This window comes from Etheostoma cragini, chromosome 9 (genome assembly GCF_013103735.1).
Source record: "Etheostoma cragini isolate CJK2018 chromosome 9, CSU_Ecrag_1.0, whole genome shotgun sequence".
Lineage (NCBI taxonomy): Eukaryota > Metazoa > Chordata > Actinopteri > Perciformes > Percidae > Etheostoma > Etheostoma cragini.
This window is the reverse complement of record NC_048415.1, coordinates 15721866-15733963: the sequence shown is the minus strand read 5'-3', so window position 1 is coordinate 15733963 and position 12098 is coordinate 15721866. Positions and strand designations below refer to the sequence as shown.

The 12098-nt window shown below is 39.6% G+C and overlaps 2 protein-coding genes across 3 annotated transcripts in view; both read left to right on the top strand.

Moving 5' to 3' along the window:
* Nucleotides 1-5693, top strand: part of LOC117951109 (ras-related protein Rab-8A) — an 8670-nt gene extending 2977 nt beyond the window's left edge. The window contains exons 4-8 of the mRNA XM_034882648.1: nt 1806-1883; nt 2088-2177; nt 2759-2824; nt 3157-3207; nt 3361-5693. Of these exons, the coding sequence (XP_034738539.1) occupies nt 1806-1883; nt 2088-2177; nt 2759-2824; nt 3157-3207; nt 3361-3450 (375 nt within the window). The 3' untranslated portion in view covers nt 3451-5693. The remainder of the gene's footprint in view (nt 1-1805; nt 1884-2087; nt 2178-2758; nt 2825-3156; nt 3208-3360) is intronic.
* The window catches only part of hsh2d (hematopoietic SH2 domain containing), an 18081-nt gene extending 6014 nt beyond the window's left edge, over nt 1-12067 (top strand). Inside the window, exons 1-6 of one of the 2 annotated variants that reach the window (XM_034882643.1) lie at nt 7051-7089; nt 7640-7794; nt 9066-9155; nt 9252-9417; nt 10208-10456; nt 10917-12067. In XM_034882643.1, the coding sequence (XP_034738534.1) occupies nt 7670-7794; nt 9066-9155; nt 9252-9417; nt 10208-10456; nt 10917-11381 (1095 nt within the window). In that variant the 5' untranslated portion in view covers nt 7051-7089; nt 7640-7669 and the 3' untranslated portion in view covers nt 11382-12067. Of the gene's footprint in view, nt 1-7050; nt 7090-7637; nt 7795-9065; nt 9156-9251; nt 9418-10207; nt 10457-10916 lie in introns of those variants that run through there. The other variant, XM_034882642.1, reaches the window with a different exon arrangement.
* The last annotated feature ends 31 nt before the right edge of the window (nt 12068-12098 follow it).

The following is a 12098-nucleotide window of genomic DNA, read 5'->3' as shown; positions in this document are numbered from 1 at the left end:
TAAAGCCACTGTATGCAGAGTGTGACTCGCTCTGAAATCTTTTTTTAAACATTTTTTTAGTGTTCCCTGGAGACAAATCAGTAAGAGCCATTAAAAAGAGTTCCACAGGATTGCAGGTGAATGATGTAAGCCCTTTTGACGTAAAATATATGAATTATAATTCTGTTAATGATGGTGCTGCAACCTCAGAATGGGATTAGTAGTCATTTTCCCCCCACAGGATTGCACCTAAACAAAATAGATTCTGATTCAATATCATTTCACAGTAATATTATTCTGTACTTGTGATTAAATATGATACTCTAGCAGCAATTTTTTCCCCACGCAATTTCTCTCTCTTTTGTACCAGCTGCGTGTTGCCTTTTTAACAAAAATACATGATCAGATTCGCTGTATGTGCACATTAGTATTTCCTCCGACCAGTTTATTTGTGGTTGTTGCCATGGTGAATCGTAGTATTTCAATTCAATTTTATTTATAGTATCAATTCATAACAAGAGTTATCTCAAGACACTTTACAGGTAGAGTAGGTCTAGGCCACATTTCAGAATTTACAATGACCCAACAGTCTACTAGTTCCTCTGGAGAAAGTAACAGTGCGACAGTAGCGAGGAAAAACTCCCCTTAGGGAAGAAACCTCGGACAGACCCAGGCTCTTGGTAGGCGGTGTCTGACGACCGGTTGGGGTTAAAATGAAGAGTGGCGATAACAGTCCCAAAAAATAGTAATTTGTATTAGTTCTTTGTAGTAGTTTGTGGCATAACATGGCGCTGTGCGGCATTACAAAGCACAGCAGGATGTAGCTGGGCACCGCAAATTGTGGCAGGATGTAACATCATGCATCATGGCTACCTTTTTTATAGTGGTGGTGCACGCACTTAAAGGTGTCCTGCCACACAAAACCATTTTTACTTGCATTTTCTGAAATATGTTAGGTCCATATGTGTTTGTGTGATGTTGTGAATATGAACAGCCACTTCCTCTGTCAGTTCTAGCCACTGGAAAGAAACTAGCAGAGAAATCAGGCCAATTATAGAAGCTGGTCAGTCTGATGTCATGTTGCCTGAGCTCATCACTAGTCATGAGCTTGCTGGGTAAAGGCTACTGATAGCCATGCTGTCTTTGGCTAGCTGTTAGCCAATCAGAGTCAAGCAGCTCAGCTCTAAGAACTGGCCCAAATCAAGTCTTCCTGCAGGCCTTCTATACCACGCTAGAATGGCTTGAAACAAGGTAACCAAGTTACAGTACATGGTAGAACTTCAGACATTACCACAAAATAATGAAATATGTGTTGATTGTACCAACTCAAAACAGCTGTTCTGGAACCAAAAACTCAGTTTTCCATCTCAGGGCAAATCAACTCAGAGATCAGGGTTAGACTTAGTTTGTTAAACCTCCTTCCTGAAACGGGCCCCTGGTGTGAGCATTGCAGCGCCAACCCTCACCAGAACCACACCCTGCATTGTTTTTATTTTTGTTCATTTTGTATACACCTCTCTGCATACTCTGTGCATTGAAATGGTATTTTTGTTAGAATCTCCTTTGGTTCAAGTTTAACTGGATGGCTTTGCATAGTTCACTTTAGGAAGCTAATCCTTGTTACCTTCGGTATTCATGTGCCATGCTTTTACTTGAGGCTGCAAAAACATGTGACCCACCATTATTAATAAGGGTTGACATGGACAGCAGAAAACCACGTTAGACACTTTAAGTCTGTCCCTATGCACTAATGACAGTTAGTAAACAATGATTTCATGATGACTGACTGCGCCATTGTTTTGTCTTTCTCTCTATTAATTCTCCAGGGCATCATGTTAGTCTACGACATTACCAATGAGAAGTCCTTTGACAACATCAAGAACTGGATACGGAATATAGAAGAGGTAAATGTTTTACATTAGCAGATGTGACTGTGTGTGTGTTTGCCCACCTCTATGTGCAAATAGTGATAGCCATCGGTTCTGTTTGCATGGTTGAGTGTGTTTTATTTCATTTTTACAAAGCGCTGAAGAGCACATGCATACACCTATTACATTCTATTACTTATCATTTCCTGTTGGTTCTCTATACCACTCTGTCTCTTACAGCATGCCTCAGCAGATGTGGAAAGGATGGTCCTTGGGAACAAATGTGATGTCAATGACAAGCGACAGGTGTCCAAAGAAAGAGGAGAGAAGGTGGGATGATAAAGTTGACAAATGAATGCGCTTGATTAAAAAGTACACTTAGGCCCTGTTTACACGACGTTTGTGGGTGAAAACAACAAACTATTTTTATCAGATGTGCCTTTCGTTTAGACGGCAAAGGCTTTTTCGGGGCTTAAAAACGCTAAAAAGGCAAACTACCCTCCAGAGTGGAAATCTTAAAAATGCTCCACAGTTCCCATATGAAGGGTAAAAGCGCTGCTGAAGGTGGCTCTCGTTGCATATGCATTTACGTCATTGGCACGGACCAGCACAGGAAAATGTCGGATTATTTCCATATGTCGGACCTTCAAGTTGCCCTAGCAGCTTTTGATAAACATGTCTATATATTTTAACTGGCAGGACTACCAGTCCACACCCTGTTGTGTCTTTGTGGCTTTGTAATCTAAGGTTGTTTGGACCAATAACTCCCCCTCCTCGTCCGTCTTTCCTCTTCAGATCATTTCCGTCTGAACATAGCCTTAAACTGCGTTCACATCGGGTACTTATTTATTATCATGGCTCATCGCGTCAGAGTACTGACACAGTTCTGTCTCTTTTCTGCCTGCTGTCAGCTGGCGCTGGAGTATGGTATCAAGTTCATGGAGACCAGTGCAAAGGCGAACATCAACGTCGAGAATGTGAGTAGACACTTTTCCTTTGATTATTCATTCACAGCTGAAAGTATCGTTACCAAGAGTTGGGTCTTTGGTCATTGTTTTCTATGTCCTTCACTTGTGGTCACTTGTTGTAACCACTTTTCATTGCAAACCCACAGATTGTGTGCATATCTTATATGCCATAATTGATGACTAAGAATCAATCAAACTTCTTCTGATTTTTGTAAAATTAATCTAAACCCACAATCTTCCTTGTCCACAACCATTGGTATCACCCAGAGAAATGCCAGTAATGTGGTTCAATAAAATCAAATAAAAATGATTTCTCTTGTTTAACCTGTTTTTGTCTGCAGGCCTTTTTAACCCTCGCCAGAGACATCAAAGCAAAAATGGACAAGAAGCTGGTAAGAATGAAGATGAGTGGAAACCTAATTGTTTTATTAATATGATATTGTTAATATAAAGCTGTCATTGTGTGTGGTATCTGTGTTGTGGCATGTACTGGTCGTGTTGCTTTTCTTAATTTGAAGGTGCCTTCTCATTTGTGTGTATTTTAGGAGGGCAACAACCCGCAGGGCAGCAGTCAAGGAGTAAAGATTACAGAACAACCCAAGAAGAGCAGTTTCTTCCGCTGCACGCTCCTGTGAGGAGACTGGAGTGTCGGCATCCACCATCGCCTTAACTGTGTCCCCCACTGGACAGAACTGGACAGAGCACACTCGCATCACTTCTTTTATTTTTCTTCACCTGTCTTCCTCCTTCTCTTTCTCTCTGTAAGGAGAAACAGAAGTTTGTTTTTGCTCTCTTGGTTCCCTCGACAGCTGTGAATCTAAATTCTGTGGCCTCTGTTAGATGCTAAGTCTGGTTTCCTTTTTTCCAGTTGCTTATTAGATTGACGGCGCCAACTTGATTCCTTAGATTTTATTGACTTTTAAAGACGGCCTCCTTGTGAAATACTAGAAACAATCAAACCTTTACTTCTCACAATAATGTCTGATTCCATCATAGTTTTTTTTTTTTTTTCTGTCTTGTCTTCACCTCGTCATTGTCACTTGATGTCTTATATATTTGATCCTTATCACTAAAATGAGCCCAAATTATAATTCCAGAAAAGGCTTACTGGTTCAATGGGCTTCCTAATGTTGAATATACTCCATCTGTTGAATAAGGGGATGTATGTATCCAAGGTGATGAGAGTTCAGTCCAAACTATTATACCACACTTGTGTAGTGACTGGGTGGGCTAGACTTTTATATATCCACATAAGGTAAACGCAACATGTAAATGTATATCGCTGATTATGATTCACCATATGAAACGGTAGTGCCATCGCATTTTACTCATATCAATTTTGGGCTTCATGTGTCCTCTGTTCACCTTTTCTACTTGTGTCTTTCTGTTGATACCTTAGGCTGAAACATTCCTCTTTAATGTGCAATGTAATGTGTATGTGGGGCCCAGATTTAGCCTATCTTAAGTATTTTACATGGTTGCTGTAAGACTGGGTTAAGTGTGCTTGTTTGAAGGGCACACCGATTCCTTTTGTAGTTGCTTGCTTTGTCATGTCAAGTATTTCAAATTCTATGGATGAGACAAGATGTGATTGGTGTGAGGCAGATGTTTATTTGATGCACTTCGACTGGTGGACTAGCAATACCTTACTCTAACATCTGGATGCATACAGTTACACAGCAGTGGCACAGAAGGAATCACAGCAATGATGAAATCATTGTTTTATGCAGTCATACTTCTTCCTCTCCAATCGGGGAACATGCACACAACTGTTATCTGTGCCTTGGGATAGGGGCTGTGCTGTAGCAGTATTTATGGATTGAAACAAAACATAGCACCAAAATGACCAAGTGCCCTTTTATGTTCTTATTGTTATGCACTTTTCCTTTGTTCTTTCTGTAAAAGACGTTCTTAACATTTGTTGACTGTGCTCGTTGCAAGTCTAAACTGAAAGCAAAGAATATTCATGCACAAGTTTTCCATCGCGAAACATCTGAGCACTGAAATCTCGTATTGTAAGTTGGTATGGTGAAAATATACAGAAGGCCTTTGAATAAGAAATGTTTTCCCCAATACAACATTTCTATTAATTGTTATTTCCCTTTTCTAGCTTTTTATGCATTTATTCCATCTCCAATGATGCTTTTGGGAACCCAAGATGCCCGCACCCCTCACCCATCTCGTCTCTCTCGTTCCCTCCCCTCTCTAGACATCCCGTGTCTTGTTTTGGCCCAGTATTGTGGCCATCTGAGCTATGCATTCAAACCTAAAAAAGCTTTGCATAAGTGATTTGACAAGCTTTATTTGAGATTAGAAATGTGCAAAGGATCCTTACTGTTTTATTTTCTGCGGTCACTCCAAATGCACGGTTGAGGTGTTCAGCTGTAAGAATAGGAATTGAATTGAAAGCAGATGAAAATTATGTTTTATAGTGAGAGCAAATCATTTCTAGCAGTGCTGAGGAGTCATTAAATATGTAACTGTGTAGGGTTTAACCTGTGGATTTAAATCATTGTCTTTAATGTGGTTGGACTTTAGGCACAATTTCGGTATAACTGGCTCTCAAAGGTTAGGTCAATTCATGGCTTAAATTTGCCTTACATCTATAATGTAACATGCGCTTGGTTCTTCTTTGGTTAGAGTCATCTGTAATTCTCACCAACTATACTTTTGTCAGGTCATGTTAGCATATCTTCAGCATTCCCTAACTAAATTTGTATTTCATCGCTGATTATTGAAGGATTTCATGGGGAATCAATTAAACAATTCAGCAATTGTAAATAAGATCTACATTGGTTGTACTGAAGGTTCATGAATCTTATTGATCTACATGTTTTGTAGATATGTGTTTTGATGATTTATTAAAAAGGAGATTCTTAAAAAAAAAATGTGGCAATTGATTATATTTGCACCTCTTTATTTTTGGAAATTCATGTAGACAATTAAATATGTAAAACAATATGAACAAGGTTACCCTGTTTTGATTAGGTTTGATATTTGAATTTGACTCGTGATCACTTGCTAAGTGAATCTGCAACTGTGTGCTACACTACACTTTTATGATTTATCTGTTAAAGTGCCAAATTTGGTATCGCAAAGATGAAGTTTGTGGATGCATGTTACTTGATATGAATTCTCACAGAGTTCACAGTCCGAGCTGCTTACTTGATCTGTTCCTCTCACCAGACCCAACCAGCCAGCTACAGCACACTGCCAATATTTCCATTTCCTACAACTTCCTGGGCCTGCATTTCCCTGCAGCTTACTGTCTCGCTGGTCTAAGAGTATGAGTACTTCTCACATGCTGTGTTTTTTTCTTCTGTTTCTAATATTATGAACAAATTAAACAAAAGCCTACATATGCTTCAAGGCAGAGAAAAATGGTTTGCTCAAGCAGATGGAATATAAAAATGGAACTTAATTGTCTTCACAGGCACTTTGTATTAGGACTCATACAGTTTGAAACTAGTTCCCATGTGATCGTGAGAAGGTTGTAGAGTTTATAAATGGAGAATAAGGGGCCCCATGAGCTTAGCAAGCTCAACACTTCCGCTTTGTACACCACCAGGCAGCAGAATCAAGGACAGGCAGTAACACTTTGACCTTTATTACATTTGTTGTTTTCATATAAACAATCATGTGGAGAGAAAACTTCCCATGATGGTTTTTTGACTGTACCAGAAGCTGCGTCAGCATTACTCTCATTGAATCGGTTTATATGTGACCAACAATAGCCTAACACCAAAGACAGTGAATTATATTGTAAAGATACTTCCTGCTTCCTCTATTTCTAGAACAGTAGATGGAAGTCGGAGAATCACTTGCAAATTTGTCCATCATTAGCATATTATTATCAAATTATCAGCTGAGCAGCAACTTTGTTTTCTTTAATAACCCACTAATAATAAACAATAAAATCAAAAGTGTATTTGCGGCACAGTTCATTATAATATAACGTTTTGCAACAGCTGTAGAGGGCAGGACTGAAGACTCTCATTTCATCTCCTCATTCAGCAGGTTAATCTGAAAGATCATTTTATTTTACACGTGGCTTTATGATATCCGTGGCTACATTCCTAATAGCATCCAAATACACTGTCACACTACCAGATAAGCGTTTACTCTTTGGCTACATTATGTAGTGTCCTTTAGACAAAATTGGATTGTTCAACAGCTAGTCAGGTGTGAGATTTGTCTCCGCCCCCAGACAGACAGGTGTGGTCAGCTGAGTGAGAGCTGCATCCGTCATTTTCACCACGGAGCTGCCAGGCAAGGTGAGTAACCTTTGCTGTGAGCTATGTTGAATTTTGAAAATCTCTGAATTTCATTTACTAAAGCGGTGTCATTTTTAAATCTTTTTTAATGTTCAAACTAACAAATGTAAGATGCATTGAATAAACCAAATCAAAGTAGGTCTGGCTTGATCAATAATTAAACCATTTTACAAGTAAAACTGGTGCAAATAGTGTACAGTATAGTAGTATACAGTGTACAGATGGCAACAGTTCTGTCTAATTTACATTTTCTATTGTAAATTGTCATTAAAATGTATTATGGGAGTTCTCTTTGTGTAAAAGTTAATTAGCAATGTTTACAGTACACACCATAGATTGTGTTCAGTGACATTATTTATAATTGAAAGAGGAACAATATACATGGAGAAGGGAAAAAGTAATTGGCATTGGAATGCATAGTGTGCTTGTTATCCCATATATCTGTATGGGTTGTAGCCTCCCCTACGTACACATTGTACAAGAAACTTATGAATAGACTCGGTGAGCTGTAAATATTTACAGTTTTTTTGCAATTTCAATTTTCCAAGAGACCAGATTAAATGAGCCGTTTCTCAGGAGGATGGAGTCAAGTCAGTCGTCACAAGGACAGCGGGATGCTTTCGTCTGGTTCACAGAGTCCCAGCTCCGGGTTGTGATCAGGAACGGTATCGTCCCTGAATGGTTTCATGGGATCATTTCCAGGAAGTAAGTTCTCAAAGTCAATCTTTGTCTGCCATCTGTAGCAGTGGATAGCAGACAGTGAGAAAAATGGGAAGTCGTGTATTGAAAAGTGTACATGATGAAGATGTGTTCCAGCGTGCAGTGTTTCTAGTGAATTGCTCAAGTTTAAAACTGTTCCAGTAGCCTATAGTCATCTATTTCTTTAGGATCCATAGTTATTTTTGCTATGCTGTAGGTGTAATATTGTCAGGTTAGTAAAAGTATTAAAGTAAAACTGTATGTATGTACCTCCTTTCTAGAGCAGACTAAAACACAGCTCCAATATAAGAGTAATGCGTAAAAATACAAAAATAATTAAACAAAGTATAAACAAGGAATTTTAGGAAGTAATAAATAATAAACCCTGTTATAGCTGTGAAAGGAGTATGGCTAAATTAAGGCGTGCGTCCAGGCACTGTGGATTTTTGATGTGTTCAATGACCTTTTTTATTTTTTACCTAGATCATTGGTAGGCAGGCTCTGCACGATTGCTTTTGGGTTAAGTAAAATAATTTAGAATTAATTTTAAAATTAACAATTGTTACAATAAGAACATTATAGCCTAAGTTTTAAACAAATGTTTTAGTAAGGCTATAACTAAAAATTCCTTCTGCATTTGATTTTTGGGTGTGCCAGCTGCCTCTTTGGGTTTCACAGGCACACCCTGACACTTACGCCATTAAACAAGAGGACACATTGGTTATACATGTTTATTTATAATGCACATTAGTCACAGATTGGTCTGTGTTTTACAATAAATCAGATTACTAGAAATAGAATAGATAAGAATGCCAGGAAAACGTAAAATTAGCCAGCCATACAAGCCCTTGTCTAACTAATTTAGTTGCCTCTTAAATGGTGGACTTTACCCTTGTTCTAATTGAGCAGATCTCTAAATATAAAGTAAGCCTAGGCATTCTTCCTCCACACCCAGTGTACACATTAACACATTTATACAATGACTCTGTGAGGATTATTAGATATTATTAAGTATAGTGCCAGTTTACTTGCCTGACAAGACTATAATTTCCTGTAAATCAGACCATTCTACATAAATAGTAAGTCCATGCATAATAAGAACATTTTGTCATGTGTTAAAAGCTAAGCTGTTTATTACACATCTAATGTCCTTGTGACTCATGCTCCAGTTCACATGCAGTGCCACCAGATAAAATTGTTAGATTATTTACAGATTAAAGTGCTTGTGTGAGAGTTTTTTTTTGTCTGTGGTAATTTGGGCATAATTATTTGTGCAGGATGGCAGAGGAACTGCTGATGCCCAAGCCTCCTGGCTACTTCCTCATCAGAGTCAGTGAGAGCAGGATTGGCTACACTCTCTCCTACCGGTGAGTGTTAAGTGTGTAGGATTAAAGGAGCTGTATTTCACAGTTTACACTCACAGTCTTGGTCCAATGGTTCAAAACCCTCTCTTTGACCCTCAGCGCTGAGGAGCGCTGCAGACATTTCATGATCGATGCAGTGGAGGACGGTCATTACGTCATAGTAGGTGAGAACAGGCACCACCGGTTTCTGCAGGACCTGGTGGACTTTCACCGTAGGACCCCCATTTTGCCTTTCACTGAGGTGCTGACTGTCGCGTGTGGACAGGTGAGGAAAGGCTTTATTATTCTGCATGAATACAGGTACCCTGGTCTATGTCCAAGTCTACATCCACTTTTGGGATTGCTCTCGTTCTGGCGGAAATTCTGAGGGATGTCACTCTTTTTGGATGTCTGTTTTCAGATGTCCGTTACCTTCCGCTTTCTTTGTGTTGTAATTTTCTTGTGTTGTCGATTTATAAGGACTATGGTTTACTGCTACTCAGATCTTTGCAGGTTAAATCTAGACAGCTAGCTAGACAATCTGTTGAATCAGAGTCTTCTGACTGTACACGTGTTCCACCAACAAAAGCTCCTTTCTGAGGCTGTTTTACAGCGGCACCGTGGCTCCGCTCGGTGCTAAGCCCAAGTGTGCCCATTGTGATTGGTTTAAAGAAATGCCAATAAACCAGAGCACAATTCCCCCCCCCCCCCCCATTTTTCCGGCTGATTGCTGTGTGGACTAGCCAGACCCTTCTTTGCAGCTCTGTGGAGGACGGTCTGACAATGTGGGACTACAGGTGCCATAACTGAACATACATAGACATTTGTGTGGTTTGTAGGTTATTGTATTCATTGTGCTCACTAAGTGAATGATGTGAAATTAACTTCATTTAACTGTGTACACTTCTGTATAGTGTCAGAACTATATCTTTGCATTTGGGAATTTACAGTGTATGCATTCAGAGTTAAAACTAAGTCACCATTTCTATTATAATATTTGCTTGCCACCTGTGCACCATGCAAAAACAATTACAACTTGTTCTGTTTTTCTCTCTCTCTGTTTGATCTCGCTGAAGACCTCGAAAGACAAGACTGACTATGCAGAGCTGTTGTTTCCCCAAAGACATCTAAACCGTAACAAAAGTTTGCTTCCAAACGACTCACTGCCTCCCCGCACGAGTCAGCCAACATCACAAGAGGATATCCCACCTGCCCTTCCTTATCGACCAAATAACCTGAGGAACTCTCCAGTACCGTCTTCAAACAAACTTTACCCAAGTTTGGAAGAAGAATTTCTACGTGTCAATTCCCCTCTTCCAGCCCCGGTAATGGTGGTAATATTGTTTTGAATACTGTCTGGTGCTAAAACTGTTCTTAAAATAAATTCTATCCAAATGGCCCTGCTGGTGATGGGGCCCAATATGAACATATGATTTTCTCCCAACCTTTGAACAATTTTGGTTGTTTCCCATGAGAGATTTCTGTGTTTCTGTTGTTACCCTTTTCAACTCATTCAAAGTGGGCTCAGCAAGGAAAAAAAATGTTTTATATAACCTCTCTGCACTGTTCAGTATTTAGAAATCTTTAAATCAAAATCTGAAGGCAGTTATGGGGGCAGTTCCCTTAAATTGCCGGGGCACTGTCAATCAAAGTTTTAGTTTATGACTGTTAAAAGAGATATACTTAAGATTTGAAATCAAGTTTTATGCGGCTTTAACATTAAAGTAAAGGCTCTTATTTTCTTACAAATTTTAATGCTGTACGTTTCATGTTTATAATCTCAAGCCTGTGACCAGAAAGAGGATCACCGGCGACAGCCCTCCATCCAACCAGCCTCCGGAGGTTCCTGATCGGAGCTCTGTCCCTCCACTGAAGCAGAACCAGGCTTGTACCAGAACAGTCGCTGCACCTGAGAGCCCCCCAACACCTACAGCCACTGGACACCCCGGCAACACCAACATCCAGTCTGTAAAGAACCAGGAAGCAAAGCTGTCAGTCACTTCCAACCTAAAGAACCTCAAGAAGAAGTTCCAAAAGAAGAAAAGCATATCGCAGGAGAATATGTACGCAGAGATAAATGTGGCGGAGCCTGAAAGGAGTGGAAACGCTGAGAATGAGTACCACGAGATCACAGGGCAGCAGACCTTCAACGTTCCACCATTTCCCCACACTTGCACTGAGCTGACACTAACTGATGGAGGGGTACCTCACGAGTACCTTCCTCCTCCACCTTTTGCTCCAGGCTACTGAAACACAACTGCTCCCATAGAAAAAAGAATGTAAAGATGGATCGAACCCTAAGTGGAGAATAAATGAGTGTAGTCCACACAGTGATTGCTGACAAAAGCTTGATAGTGCATCGTTTCAACCTTCTAATCGCTGCCCTTGTGTGACTGTAATAAGTGACAGTGACTTTTGAGTGCTTTATCTTTTATTTATTTACTATTCAACAGAGACAATACAGACAAACATTGTTACATAAGGAGAACTGATGTGACAAATGTACTTTATATAGTGTATGCATCTTGCTGAAGCTAATTACAAGTTTTTTCCCTGGCCCATGTAGTGAATGAAAAGTATTTATAGGCGGCAGGAGGAAGTTGGATGCAGTGTATGTAAATGAGAAATGGCATGGTTAACAGTATGTCAGCTGCTTTGAATACAGTCATAGCATCAGAGGCGGGTCTGTCATCAGCAACGTGATAAGGAAGGTGGATGCAGACGCTGGTCAAACTGGTTTCACGAGTAGAAACATTCTGCTGAGACAAAATTGACCTTTGAAACGGCTTTGTCAGACCCTTGTTATTATTATGAAGCATCTGTTTGATCTCAAGAACATTTCACATTTATATCCATAACTAGGTAATATATCTGTACAAAGCAAATAGTGTTACATGATTTAGCTAATAAATCCCCTATAAAAAATGTTTAATATGTATTGGTTTACAACACTGTTGCAGCTCTTCT